The sequence below is a fragment of the Eleutherodactylus coqui genome, chromosome 2 (assembly GCF_035609145.1).
Source record: "Eleutherodactylus coqui strain aEleCoq1 chromosome 2, aEleCoq1.hap1, whole genome shotgun sequence".
NCBI lineage: Eukaryota > Metazoa > Chordata > Amphibia > Anura > Eleutherodactylidae > Eleutherodactylus > Eleutherodactylus coqui.
The window spans coordinates 229,493,600-229,507,825 of NC_089838.1; the positions used below are offsets into that span (position 1 = coordinate 229,493,600).

General features: G+C 44.1%; 1 protein-coding gene across 5 annotated transcripts in view; it reads left to right on the forward strand.

The window, feature by feature from the left end:
* The window catches only part of MYO5A (myosin VA), a 146,135-nt gene that overhangs the window by 64,027 nt on the left and 67,882 nt on the right, over positions 1-14,226 (forward strand). For all 5 annotated transcript variants that reach the window (XM_066592584.1, XM_066592583.1, XM_066592585.1 and 2 more), the window contains exons 6-9: positions 8,287-8,430; positions 10,302-10,383; positions 13,164-13,271; positions 13,376-13,482. In XM_066592584.1, the coding sequence (XP_066448681.1) occupies positions 8,287-8,430; positions 10,302-10,383; positions 13,164-13,271; positions 13,376-13,482 (441 nt within the window). The remainder of the gene's footprint in view (positions 1-8,286; positions 8,431-10,301; positions 10,384-13,163; positions 13,272-13,375; positions 13,483-14,226) is intronic.

Here is a 14,226-nt window from a genome sequence, read left to right on the forward strand (position 1 = left end):
CATTTTAGTGTACCCTAAGAACACATCTTTTTAGGCAGACCTATTAAATTCCTTAGGCCGCTGTCGCACATTGGCGTAAGCACAAGCATTTGCACAATGGGTGTTGTGTGTTTGCACGCATGTGTGTTTTGTACTGTACTTTTTGTGCACGTAAATTGAGGCCATTTGCTTGCCTAAAAAAAAAACGCAAGCATGCTCCCATTCATTGAAATGGGCAATTAGGTTAATTAGTTCAACATGTGCTATTTTCATGCGCAAATATGCAGGAAAAGAGCATTTTGCATATTTTTTGTGCAAATGAAATGCGCGCACACAATACGCTTATGTGAATGAACCCATTGGAATTCAATGCATAAATACATTAATGTGACGCAGGTCTTAATGTGACTTTTTATCCTCCCTTGTACATTAGTGCTCAGATGCCGACCCTTTATCCAACCGTATTTCCCATGCACTGTAAAGGTGCTTTCACATTTGCATTGGGGATTCCACTTTCATGCTAGGTTTGGGGAGCAGGAAAGAGGAATCTCTGGTTTTACAGTTCTGTCTGTGGACGAAGCCGAACAGAGCCAGGTGGACCCCATTGACTATAATGGGGTCTGCCTGCTTTTTGCCCAATTGCCTGGTTTTCGGACTGAAGAAAAAGTGCAGAACTTAGCACTTTCTTCTGGTATTTGCAGTCTGATCTGTGACAGAACTTCCATCTGGAAGGCCTAAGCCACTATCCTGCATCAAACTACTAATGGCCACTTGTCAGTTAGTATGTGAGTGCTTCTCATGCTCCGCGCCCCCCCCCCCCCCCTTCCCGGTGACGTCATTTGTTGTGTGTGTAATGTGTGGGGTGAGGATGGATGTAGTAGAGCTGTGTGTGTAATGTGTGGGGTGAGGATGGATGTAGTAGAGCTGTGTGTGTAATGTGTGGGGTGAGGATGGATGTAGTAGAGCTGTGTGTGTAATGTGTGGGGTGAGGATGGATGTAGTAGAGCGGTGTGTGTAATGTGTGGGGTGAGGATGGATGTAGTAGAGCGGTGTGTGTAATGTGTGGGGTGAGGATGGATGTAGTAGAGCTGTGTGTGTAATGTGTGGGGTCAGGATGGATGTAGTAGAGCTGTGTGTGCAATGTGTGGGGATCATAATGCATGAAATACTGGTACTATAATTTCCTAATAATTACTAGTACATAGATAATGACTGGTGACCAGCTTTATGTAGAGTACCCTTTTTAGTATAAAGATGGCTGGACCATTGTACAGAACACGTGCTGCTACCACTTATGTCCCTCCTATTTCCTCAGATTGTAAACTCTTGTGAGCTCCATGCTCTCCACTTTTTCAATTGTTTGTTGGTTTAACCCTTTTAAATCCAAATTTAGATTCAGGGTTTCCTGAAAGGCTTTCTCTTTTTGCTGTGATACAACAGTGCCATCTGCTGGCTAAAGCCAGTGTGTATGCACCAGAGACGGTAAAAATACTCTGTCGGACGTCTTCTGACATTGGAGCTGTACAAGCTTCAATCAGAATGTAGGAAGACAGTGGATTGGAAAGGGTTTTTTTGGTTTTTTTTTAAATTCGTTTTATTTTGAAAAAGGCATTGCAGAATACAGAATAAAGAAAAACTTTGTTAGGTACATCCTTATTCATATATACATTTTCCGTTATGAATAAACCAATACAAATCTTGTTAGTGTATTTCTTGAGTTACTTAATATCAATAAACTTTAAAACTTTTTTTCCAACCAGTTCTGCTCTATCTTATTTTGGTCTTAGTAGAAAAACAAAAGTATAGGTCTGCCGACACTTGTCTGGGGGGGCGGGGGGGGGGGAGGAGGAGAGGGTAGAAGGGAAGGGGGGACTGTGGAGGGAGGGAGGGAGGGGGAAGGATGCTTAGGTCAGGCTTCGAGGCTCGTTCCACAGATAAGGTAGAGTGGGAGTCGAGCCATATCCCCCATATTTTCCTAAATTTGGCCGGGCATCCTCGGTTTTGGTAAATAATTTTCTCGTAAGAGGTTACGGTATTTACCAGTTGGGTCCAGTGTGGGATTGAGGGGGTCTCCGCAGCCATCCACTTCATGGCTATTACCTTGCGGGCCAAGAACAGCACTCTTTCCAGAAAGGTGCGAGTGTGGTGTGGCCACACCTCCTCCTCCAGCAGGCCAAACAGCGCCACCCTATGGTCTAGGTCGATAGCTAGTGGGGAAGGTAGTAGTGTGTTTATGAGGTCAGTAATTTCCCACCAGTACTCATTAATTGGGGGGCATTCCCATATCAAGTGCCAGAAGTTCGCCCCTGGTTGGCGACATCTGTGACAAGTATTGGAAGACGTGGTGCCCATTTTGTATAGACGGCTGGGGGTAAGATAGGCTTGGTGCGTTATGTATAGCTGGATTAATTTATTGTTTACGGCGGGGGAAACTGCCAAGTGGGATTCGGAAATGTCCTGCCACTCCTCGGGTGTAAGGGATGAAATAGCTTGTTTCCATTTGTCATATGCTGAAGGTAGGTTGAGGGCTATTTTAGCCGAAAGGAGATGCGTGTAGAGGGCCAAGATTAGCCCCCTAGGTCCCTGAGACTTGAGGATGCCAATTGTGGGGAACTTGGATATGTGTGTTGAGGCGGACGGAAATTGGGAGTTCAAAGCATGTCTTAGCTGAAAAAATCGGAATAGTTGGAGATGTGGGGACTGCAACCTGTCGTGTAGCTCTGTGAATGTAGGAAATACTTCATCTACGTATATGTCACTTAGTGTGTGTACCCCTTGAGCCATCCAGTATTGTGGGTCTGGGACTGATTGTAGGGCGCTAAGACCAGGATTATTCCAAAGGTGGAGCTCGGGTATTATGTCTCGGTATCGTTGCAGTGTCTTCACCTCCTTCCACACGCCAAGAGCTAGTTTATGAAGCGGGACTATGTCGGCGGAGTTAGTATATTGCGGGAATTCTAGGAAATTTAAGAGATTGTTACCTTTTACTTGCTTCGCCAGCTGTTTATCTGCTATGGGCAGTTCCCTGTCTAAGACACAGGCCCGTATGTGCCTCAATTGTCCTGCCAGGTAGTAAAGTCGGAGATCCGGGAGAGCCATTCCCGCTTGCTCTTTGGGCCTTTGTAATATCGACAGGCTTAGTTTGGAGTAGGAGGAATTCCATATAAAGGAGATGATAAGGGAGTTTAATAATTGGAAAAAGCGCTTGGGAAGGGTTACTGGCATGTGCTGCAGTATGTACAAGCATTTAGGTTGGATTGCCATTTTAATAAGATTTATACGCCCTGCCACAGAGAGCGGCAATTTAGTCCATCCTTTCAACTTGTGTTTTATATTGAGTAGTAGCGGGTCTATATTTTCATGCTATGGCGTTATTATGGTCATATGGCATATGCATCCCCAGGTATTTGAATGTTTGAACCGGTTTTAGCCCGTATCTAGTTACGCAGGGGTCATTTCCGGGGTTGAGGTTTGTATACAGGATTGTCGATTTGGACCAATTAACATATAGCCCTGAGAAACTGGAGAACCTGTCTATGTGGATCATAGCTTGGGAGAAGGAGTTTATTGGGTCTGATAAAAAGAGAATTGTGTCATCTGCATATAGTCCTACCTTGCTCTCGAGGTCTGCCCATCTAATACCTTTCACATTGGGGGTGCTTCTCAGATGGATCGCCAATGCCTCAATGGCTATGGCAAATAGGGCCGGGGATAGAGGGCATCCCTGTCGGGTGCCTCTTGCCAGTTGAAATTCGGGTGATGGGATGCCGTTTACCACTACATTCGCGCTCGGGGATTTATATATGGTTTTGACCCATTGCTGGAATTTGGGTCCAAATCCAAAGCGGACCAGACAAGCCTCAAGAAAGGCCCACTCCAGTGAGTCGAAGGCCTTTGCCATGTCCAATGAGACTAAAGCCCAGGGCATTTTGTATTGCTTACCTAATTGCATGGCTGTCTGGACTCTACGGATGTTTACTGTCGTAGATTTCCCAGGCATGAAACCCGTCTGGTCCGGATGGATAATGGACAAAATTACCTGATTTAATCTAGTGGCCAGGATTTTAGTTAGAATTTTGTAGTCGGCGTTTACCAGTGAGATTGGACGGTAGGAACTACAGTCTATAGGGTCCTTGCCGGGTTTCTGTATCACCACTATGGAGGCTCTGTAGAATGAGGGTGGGAGAGTTTTATCTATTTGGACTTGGTTTATTGTCTCAAGTAGTAGCGGGGCTAGCTGTTCGCTGTATTTTCGGTATGTCTCTATTGGGAGGCCGTCCGGGCTGGGCGATTTTGTTAAGAGCCATATCCTGAATTATTTGTTGGACCTCCTCCAGCGTGATTGGAGCTTCCAGAAGCTCAACCTGTTCTGCAGAGAGAGTTGGGAAATTTAGATCCCCCAAGTAGCCCAGGATATCTGCCACTGTGCTCTGGGAGGAAGAGCTGTACAAATTGGTATAAAAATCTTGAAAACAATTTGTGATAGACGGGGCGTCAGTCAGCTCCGCCCCACATTGGTCTGACAAGGTTGGCAAGTAGGTGGCTGGATTGATTCCCCAATTCAAAATAGTGTTGCTTGGTGAAAAATAACTTGCGCTTGGCTTTAGCGTAGATTTGGTGTTTGTGGAGTTGGGCTAAGCTGAGCCAGGCTGTTTTATTGGCGTCTGTGGGGTTAGATGTGTACACTTTTTCAGCCTCCATTGTCTGGATTTCTAGTTCTCTGTTGGCCTGGGCTGTCGATTTTTTTTTTAATGTGCGAGATGGCTGACTTGAGGAATCCTCTAACATGAGCCTTTAGAGTATCCCATTTCAGGACGGGTGGGTATTATCATTGTGGGCCTCTAGGAATAGGGATATATGGAAAGGTGTTTGGTCGTCTGGTCCGATTAGCTTCAGCCAGAAGGGGTGGAGCCTCCAGGTGGGCACTATATTTTGTTGAGGGGAATTTCAGCGTTAACAGTATGGGGCTGTGATCAGATATGCCCCGTGGGCAGTGCGTGATGTTGGAAAGGTATATTGCCAGTTCTGCGGAACTAAATATGTAGTCAATCCTTGCCAGCGCACCGTGTCCCGGGGAATGGCAGGTGAACTCCCGCACATTAGGGTGTCTAAACCACCAGAGATCGATCCAGCCGACACTTTCAATCAGCTGTTTTAAGGAGGAGCTTTGGGTGCTGGCCATACTAGGGGATGTGTGAAATCTGTCTTCGGCAGGATCAATTACCATATTAAAGTCACCTAAGCAGATCACCCCCGCCGAGGGGTATTGATGTGCATATGTTATAGCGCTTGTAAGAGATGAAGGTTATTGTGGGGCGGGTTGTAAATGGATAGGATGACGTAGGGTTTAGAGTCTATTTCGCCGAATATGAATATGAACCTTCCTTCGGGGTCCCTGCGAATATTAATAGGGTTCCAGCGCAGGGACCTATGGATGAGTACAGAGACGCCCCTGGAGGAGGAGGTGTGGAAGGAGTGGGCCACCCACTGCACCCACGGCTTTGCAAGGGCATCGGCCTTTTCTTTAATGAGGTGGGTCTCTTGCAGACTTATGATGTGTGGGTTAATTTGCCTGATATATACAAAGACCGCTCTCCGCTTGAGCGCGGTACCGAGACCCCGGACGTTCCAGCCAAGACATTTTAAAGAAATTACTGGCTATGTGGACATATAATTTAAGTGTTACCTCTGTGCCCCTGGGGTGAGGAGGAAGGGGAAGGATTAACGAGTGTAGGGAAGGGAATTGTGTCAGTACAGACTTGTTGAAAATATTATTAGAGAGCAGATTACAACAACTTAAACATTTAACCTTTGACATCTTGCTTAATTTTGGCGTAAATGTCAAAAACAACATGCAGAAAATAAAACAATTTAGCTACAATCTATTCGGAAGTAGCAGATGTTACACTAGTAGGGGGGGAAATATCCCGATGGCCTATAGAGGATCGTGGGTATACGCCAAGTCCCAATGGCAGTTCAAAGATGTCGTCGCCCCACGTTTCACTGTCTATAGGTCAGAGGGGTATCAGTCGCATGAATTATGACTGGGTTTAAAGTCCTGCCATAAGTGCGGCGGGGTCAGTCGTCCTTCGGTAACTCCGGGTGCATGTCCAACCACTCCAAGGCCTCAGTGGGAGATTGGAGGAAAACCACCTTTCCTTGGGTTACGATGTGCAGGCGGGCTGGATATGCCATTGAATAAGGAATATTTCTTTCTTTAAATTTCCTCTTTGCTTCTATGAAGGTAGCTCTTTGCTTTTGTAGCTCGGCGGAAAAGTCAGGGAATATGGAGATTGTTGCATTGTTATGTTTTAATGGGCCCTTTAGTCTAGCTTGGCGAAGCGCAGCGTCGCGATCTCTGCAATTCAGGATCCTTACTAGAAAGGGGCGCGGGGGGGGGGGGGGGGGGGGGCTCCCGGCTGTGGCGGTTTTGCTGGGACCCGGTGGGCTCTTTCCACTGTAAAATGCGTAGAGAAGGCTTCGTCGCTCAGTAAAGATTTCAGCCAAGTTTCGGCAAATGTTTCCAGGTGGGAGCCTTCTGATTTTTCGGGTAGGCCTATTATGCGCAGGTTATTGCGGCGCGACCGGTTTTCCAGATCGTCCGTCTTGGACTGGCAAAACTCTGCTACCCGTATGGCTTTTTTAACCGCCACAGAGAGCGGGCGTAGGGAGTCTTCTGCATTGGAGATGCGGCCTTCCATTTCCTGCATTCTACCTCTCATGTTCTGTAAGTCTTGTCTTAGTAACAAAACGTCAGACTTTATCTCTTCTATTTTATTGGTGGATTGGAAAGGGTTAATATAGTATGTCATGTCCGATGTCTGTTCGTGTTCCCTCTGATTCATAAAGTATTGCGGAATATGTTGGCAGCCTATATATAAATATTATTGGGCTTAGGTAACTTTATCTTTAATCACTTTCCTTTACCTTGATTGATTAGTGCTAATATCTTACAACAAACCAATATCGCAGAGCCAAATCATGTGTTTCGGTTATTTGTGAGCTGTGATACAGTATATCATAAGGTACTGCTGCAGGTTTTTCGGCAGTTCTGTGTGAAACCACAGATAACACATTACCAAGATTATAATATATTCCAGTAATTATACATTTAAAGGGATTATTTCTTTTTCGGTTAAATAAAACTATCAGTCAGTTGTTAACAGACTTCACTATACATATGTCAACCCCTTGGAGACCCTGCCATCTGTCATTTTTTTTCAGTTTTGCTCTTGCCTCCCCTCTTTCTGAAACAAGGGGGCTGCAGCTCTCACCTGAGCATTATGCCTCTTCGGTTGTATTTGCTGCCTGTTGGCTACTTCTCAGCATCTGAAGATGCATGCATAGAAGATGTCTATAGACCTCTACCCGTCCGTCTTCAGCTGCCAAGAGGAGCCAGCAAGCAATGAAAATAACTGTACGGGTGCCAGTTGAGTGCTACAGCCCCTTCATTTCAGTGATCAGCTGGGGTATTGGCACCTCCGGTGATCAAAACTTTTGATATGTCGTTCTGACATGCATGTCAAAAGTTTGGGAAAAGTACAGTTACTCTTTAAATACATGCAGCATTGGTGAACTGATCTTTTATTGCCTGTAGCTTAGACAATGTGCTATACTGCTGTAATATCCATGCAAGAGATATTTTATAACTATTTCTCATTCTCAGTGCTGACTTCAGCAGTAATAATCAGAAAGAATGTATATATAGCACACATCTAGGTTTTACTACTAATTGGTTTATACATTTATCAATGTGACCCTCCTCCCCCATGAAAAATGAGCTTAACCCTTTCCAATCCACCGTCTGACGTCTAAAGACATTATGATTTAAGGCTGTACAGCTCTGATGTTGGAAGACGTCCGTCGGGGTTCTCTTACTGTATATTGCCAGCCTCTCTGCTGTCGGAGGATATCCAATGTGTCACCTCATGCAGTACTGGCTTTAGCCAGCATATAGCGCCGTTGTATAACAGCAGAAAAAGAGTAAGCCCCCTAGGAAAACCAGGATACAAATTGGATTGGAAAGGGTTAAATTCTGAAAACTCACTGGTGAAGAACATACTCAGTGCAAATTGCAGTAGCTCCATAGGTTTGTATAGGATTCCAGTGTTTGTGGTGATTCACTCCAGACGTAGCAATCTGAAATTTTGGAAGGATGAGTAATTGAAATTCAAAATGCAAATACAAAAATTGAAATATGAAATACAAGTTCTTTAATTTTTTCCAATTTAAGTGTTATTTGTAGAAAACGCTTGTAACTTCACATTCTCCATTTTGCTTGGTTTTATTTGTTTGTTTTTCTTACAGTCAATTGGAAATGCAAAGACCACAAGGAATGACAACAGCAGTCGTTTTGGAAAATACATAGAGATTGGCTTTGATAAGAGGTACCGGATTATTGGTGCTCACATGAGGACCTACTTACTAGAGAAATCAAGAGTGGTTTTTCAGGTATGTACTTCTAATCTGTAATCAGAAAACGTAAGGATGAGTACAGGCCATCAATAGTAGATTAGCTGGGGTCTGTTGCTCAGAACCCCTGCCAACGCGCTCATGCACTGCGCTGAGTTTTGTAAGAGGCAAACAGCTCTGTTCCCACTGCAGTGGTGAGGCTTGGCATTACACACAAAGGGGGATATTTGTAAAGCCTTTTTATGCTAGTTTCTGGCATACAAAAGTCACAGATTTTTGCACAAATGGGAATTTGCACAAGAACTAGTGACTTTTCGGCTTCTTGTGTCAGCCTTTGTAAAGAATGGATGGGGTTTGTTGGGAGAGGGCATGGTTGCCCTTGAACGACAGATTTCTGTATAATGTATTCCAGAAACTGGCGTAAATTATACCAGAAATATACGCTAGGTGTGGCCTATATTTCTGTGTAGACACACAGGGGTTCCCGACTTGTGCCTAATAAATGAAGAGGTGTGCCACAAGAAATGAAACTAAGGCCGGCATGGGAAACTTCCCCCAAAGTACTCATTCACTTCACTGGGAACTTTGCCTGCAATACCAAGTCTGTCCACTGCAGTTGGAACAGAGCTGTCTGCTTCCTGCAAAAGTCCACTCAGTGCACAAGTACACTGGACCAGAAAAGAGCTCATTAGTGGGGTTCCCTGGTGATAGACTGCTTCCAAACTACTACTGATGACCTATCCTGAGTATAGCCACTAATAATTTACAACTGGCTAACCCTTTTAAAGATGTTCTATTTAGGATAGCTGTACACAGTGTGATGTCTTACCGTCATCTCTGCTCATTGTGCTATATGTTTTTCTTGTGATGGATCTTGTAATGGTTACCAAAATTAACTTGTGTAAATATTGATCACTTGTGATGTGTAGAAATGCTCAATACTTAGTCGTACGCAGAGGCTGACACTGATTCTTCCTCTCTCCCCCTTGTTCTACATTATGTTGACTATATAAATGGTTGCTACAATCTCATCAGTATAGACACATTTATACTCAGCCGCTGTAAATCCCGTGGTTCTTAGCTGCTGCAGATCTAGCGTGCCGTGATCTTGTGACATAACGCTGGAACATCTGCACTAAATGCTCAGTATTGGGTTAATCTGGCCTTCATGCATGGTCACTCCTCCTCAGTTATCAGCCATGTTCTGCTCCATACACTATGTGAATGCACCGTGCAGATGATATATAGATCTCTTGTCTTAGACTGGAGTGGTAATGACAGAAGATTACAAATACCGGTACTTGTGGGTTATCTGTCACCACTTTTTAAATTTAATTTCACGAATGTTTCACCAATACATATGGCTAAAAAAAAAACACACTATTTCCTAAACTCTTTATTTCTCCAAAACATAGATATTTATAATAATATTAAACAGGTGGTATAAACACAGCCTGCAAGATGGTGTCGAATGGAATATATTAAACAAGTGGTGACTAATGACCCACAAGTACCAAAATACCTGTAGAACCCTTGCAGACATTCTAGAAGTCCTGGTAAATCTAGGGTGTGAGAGGGAACTAATTTTACATTATTTGCTATGAATTGAGTCATTCTGTACCTGTGCCAGTTGTAATTGGCATTTCCTCTTGCTTGGTACTGAAATGCGTCCACAGTCTGAAAGCAATAGCGTTTCTGTGGTTATAAATGCATACTCTTCAATGCAAGTGCTGAGTCAGGCTGTATACTGCTGCTGTATACTGCTTAGTACGCATAGGGCTATCTGTGGGATTTAGTGCTCGCTGAGTCAGGCCTTTTGCATCGTTTTCACGTAACTGAGTTCTCCCTTTGTGAGCTATGCGGTACTACAGAAACTAACATTTTTCTATGTATTCTGTTCTTTATTTTAGGCAGACGAGGAGCGAAATTATCACATATTTTACCAACTGTGTGCATCTGCCGCTCTACCAGAGTTCAGTGTGCTTAAACTGGGTATGTTATAAGTATGACAAATATTACAAGGGTTAACAGGGAAAATTTGCGCTTGTGGTTGGATGTTTGAGTCGGGCCTAGGTGGCAGGTATTCAGGAGATGGTGTCAAGCTGCCATTATCACCTTCCGCTGCATTGGATTCTATGGCGATATTCTAGTATGATGTAACTTAAAGAACTTTTCATAAACCTTATTTACCGTATTTTTCGCCTTATAAGACGCACCGGTCTATAAGACGCACCCCCGTTTTAGAGTGGGAAAATAGGGGGAAAAAATCAGTACTCCCCTCCCCCGGTGTTCTGCGGCGCTGCTGCAGGCTGTCGCTCCCTCCTGGTCCCCGGCAGAGCATTGCTTTCTGGACGCAGGGCTTGAAATCCCCACCTCCAAAAAGCTAATACTGTGATTGGCTGAAGGCGCACGTGTGTTAGCCAATCACAGCCATGCAATGATGTCATTGAATGGCTGTGATTGGCTGACGGCGTGTGTTAGTGAATCACAGTATTAGCTTTCTGGAGGCGGGGATTTCAAGCCCTGCGTCCAGAAAGCAATGCTCTGCCGGGGACCAGGAGGGAGCGACAGCCTGCAGCAGCGCCGCAGAACGCTGGGGGAGGTGAGTACTGATTTTTTTTTTTTTGACAGGAGGAGAGAAATCTTCTAACTGATCGCACATTTGCTCACGCGATCGCGAATTTAACGCGCAATCGCGCCAAATAAATTGCGTACACGCGTTAAATTCGCGATCGCGCTAAAAATGGCGATCGTAACGAATTTTCGCCACATTCGCTTTATAAGACGCAGGAACGTTTCCCCCCCGCTTTGGAGGCGGAAAAAGTGCGTCTTATAGAGCGAAAAATACGGTAACCAGTATCGGTAAAATTAGTCAGTAAATCAGCCTCTATTACTAGAGGGAACTCATTGCTCCCTATCATTGGAGACAGTGAGAGGAGGTAGCAGGAGCTGGCGGGTTGTCTTGTACACTCAGGTGCCCATCTGTGCTATCCACATTCAAATAATAATCGTTGCTTCTAAATGGGCCTTAAATGAATTCTTTCACATTAGTATGCAGGGAGCTGTGATTACTTAGAAGCTACACTGGTCACTCAAAAATAAATGATTTAGAAATAATTGTAAAAATCCAGCAGTCGGTACAACCCTTCACATAGATTTGTCTCCAGCATACTTTTCCGCTGATCTCTTAAGTCCTCATGTTCCCCCAGAGTTAAATATTCAGGTCTACGGATGAGAGCCTATGAAAGTTTGGGCTGAAAAGTTCTGTTCTAATGACCTTCCGGAAGTAGTATCCTGTATTTAGCCCCAGTATTTTACTGAGGCAGTAGCAAAACCTGCGCATCGTTTTAAGCTGTTGCCTTGGCAACAGATGTCTCAGTAATTTCCGACTACAGTTTCCCAACTTGGAACATAGAGAGAAGCATTACTCTGAAATCTCCTTGAAAGGAAGACATCTTTGTACTGTGGTAAGGTACCTTTACACGGGCCGAATAATCGCTCAAGCAAGCAATTCCAGCCCACCCTGCCTCCACTTCCCTTGTACGGCCATCTTCCTGTGTAAAGCATGGGAATGATAGTCGCTGGTACGGCTGTCAGGTGCTTATGCATCTGACAGTCATAATGTGTAGAGGTACCGCTAGTCAGTAGATAGAAAAGATAGAATTAAGAAAACTCCTAGACATTGTTGTGCCTACCTCAACTGCACACCAAGAAGAACAGCTCGGGGCCACAGGATATGGAAGGAAAGTTTATTGGCAACACAAGCTTGAAATAGGAGTCAGTGCGACTCGGAAATGTGTTGCAAATCAACTCATCCTCAATATCCTATAGTCCTAGTGTTCCTCCCTGATTGTTCATTCATTTGTGGCTTTCCTGGGATAAAATCTGACTAAGAACAACATCTTCATGAAATTTGGATGTTCTCCTAATACTTTCCTCTTGGTACTTTTGGTTTCCTCCCACATTCCCAAAAACATACTAGTAGGTAAATTTAGATTGTGAACTCTAATGGTGACCAACCGTAGATCATGTTATGTACAGTGCTGTGGAGTATGTATATGCTATATAAATCCAATACATAAGTATAGGCACGGCTGGGTGATTTGGCCAAATAACAAAATCAATCTCTTCTTGATTTTCATTTTAAGGGTGATTACCCGCTACAGTTCTTTTTCACTGCAAAATTCGCAGTGTTTTTTTTTCTCCAGGGGTCTATGGGACTTCTTAATGTTAAAATCACATCGCGCAAAATCGGGATTTCGCCGTAAATTGCGATTTTGCTGCAATGCGTTTTTAACATTAGGAAGTCCCATAGACACCTGGGGAAAAAAACGCAGCAAATTCGCAAACACTAGTGGGTAGTCACCCTAAACGTACTATGCACATACCCCCAATCATCCCAGCCCACATGTACAGCCCTTCACCCCCCCCCCAGTCATTACTACCCTACTCCCCAGCATTCTGCAAACCCTACTTACCACTAGCCTAGTAGCCCTACTCACAGGAGGCGGGGCTAATCTCAATCTCACCAATCTGATGAATGTTTAGAATTGTGCCTCAGCAAAATGACGATTAATCAAAATTACTTGATTAATTGTCCAGCCCTAAGTATAGACAATAGACATTGCTCTGCATACTAAATGCATTGTGAAACAGAACCAACCTCAAGGATTTCGTTCTTCTTTATTCATTATTTTTAGTTATTTCTGCTTCTTGTTAATCTTTTCCCCAAATGGTGATCACATTTAATGCGTCTAATGTCTCTTCGACAGGGAATGCCAAGAGTTTCCACTATACCAACCAAGGGAGAAGCCCTGTGATTGATGGAATTGATGATGCAAAAGAACTAAAGGCCACAAGGCACGCTTGTGCTTTACTAGGTGGGTTGGTGGGTGTCCTGTGTCCCTTGTGGTCACCACTGTTTGTCCCTTTTAATCTCTGTCTAATTATTATTTTTTTTTTTAATTCAAACTGCTGTTTTAAGGAATCGGAGATCAATATCAGATGGGAATCTTTAGAATTTTAGCCGCTATCCTCCACTTGGGAAATGTGAACATTAAGTCTCGGGATGCTGACAGCTGTCTAGTTCCGGTAAGTGTTCAGTATTGCATAGTGTACGTTTAATGCTTACTAGAACATAATGCTGATATAAGAGAAGGCACGGCCACATTTATATAGAGCACATCTGTTTCACAGTTCTAGAATCAAGAGGTGTGTGTAATTAAACTTTAGCGTATAAGCTTTGATATGGTCGTCTTTGGAACATGATGTATATGCTTATCTAATAAAGAACAGCTAAGAATTGCACCTCGAGGAGGACTAAATTGTCCTCCTTGTACAGTTCTTGGTAAAGCTAATTTAAAGTTACCCTGTCACGTCCCCGCACCACCATAAACTAAGTTATAGTGCTGTTGGGGGGGGGTAGGGAATTTTTTTATACTCATCCGCAATCCAGCACTGGTGTGTGAAAATCTGACTACTTTCAGATTCTCGTGCATGCTCTTCCATACAAGTCTATGGCAGAGTGCGCACAAGAACCTGAAGAGAGTCAGATTTTCGTGTGCCGCATGATTTTCACTGGGTGACAGTCCTGCATTGTGGAAATAGGCAACTATATAAAAAAAATTTTTTTTTTAAATCGACCGTCTCACTGTCACGTCACCTAACCGCACCGTAAGGCTAGGGTCACACAGGGCAGTTTTGCCGCAGCAGATCTGCCCGCGGCAAAACTGCCCGCGGCCTCTAATCCCGGGATTAGCCAGCCATGTGGATGAGATTTCTCAGAAATCTCGTCCACACGGGACGGCTAATCCGCTGTGGTAAATCCGGTTGAAA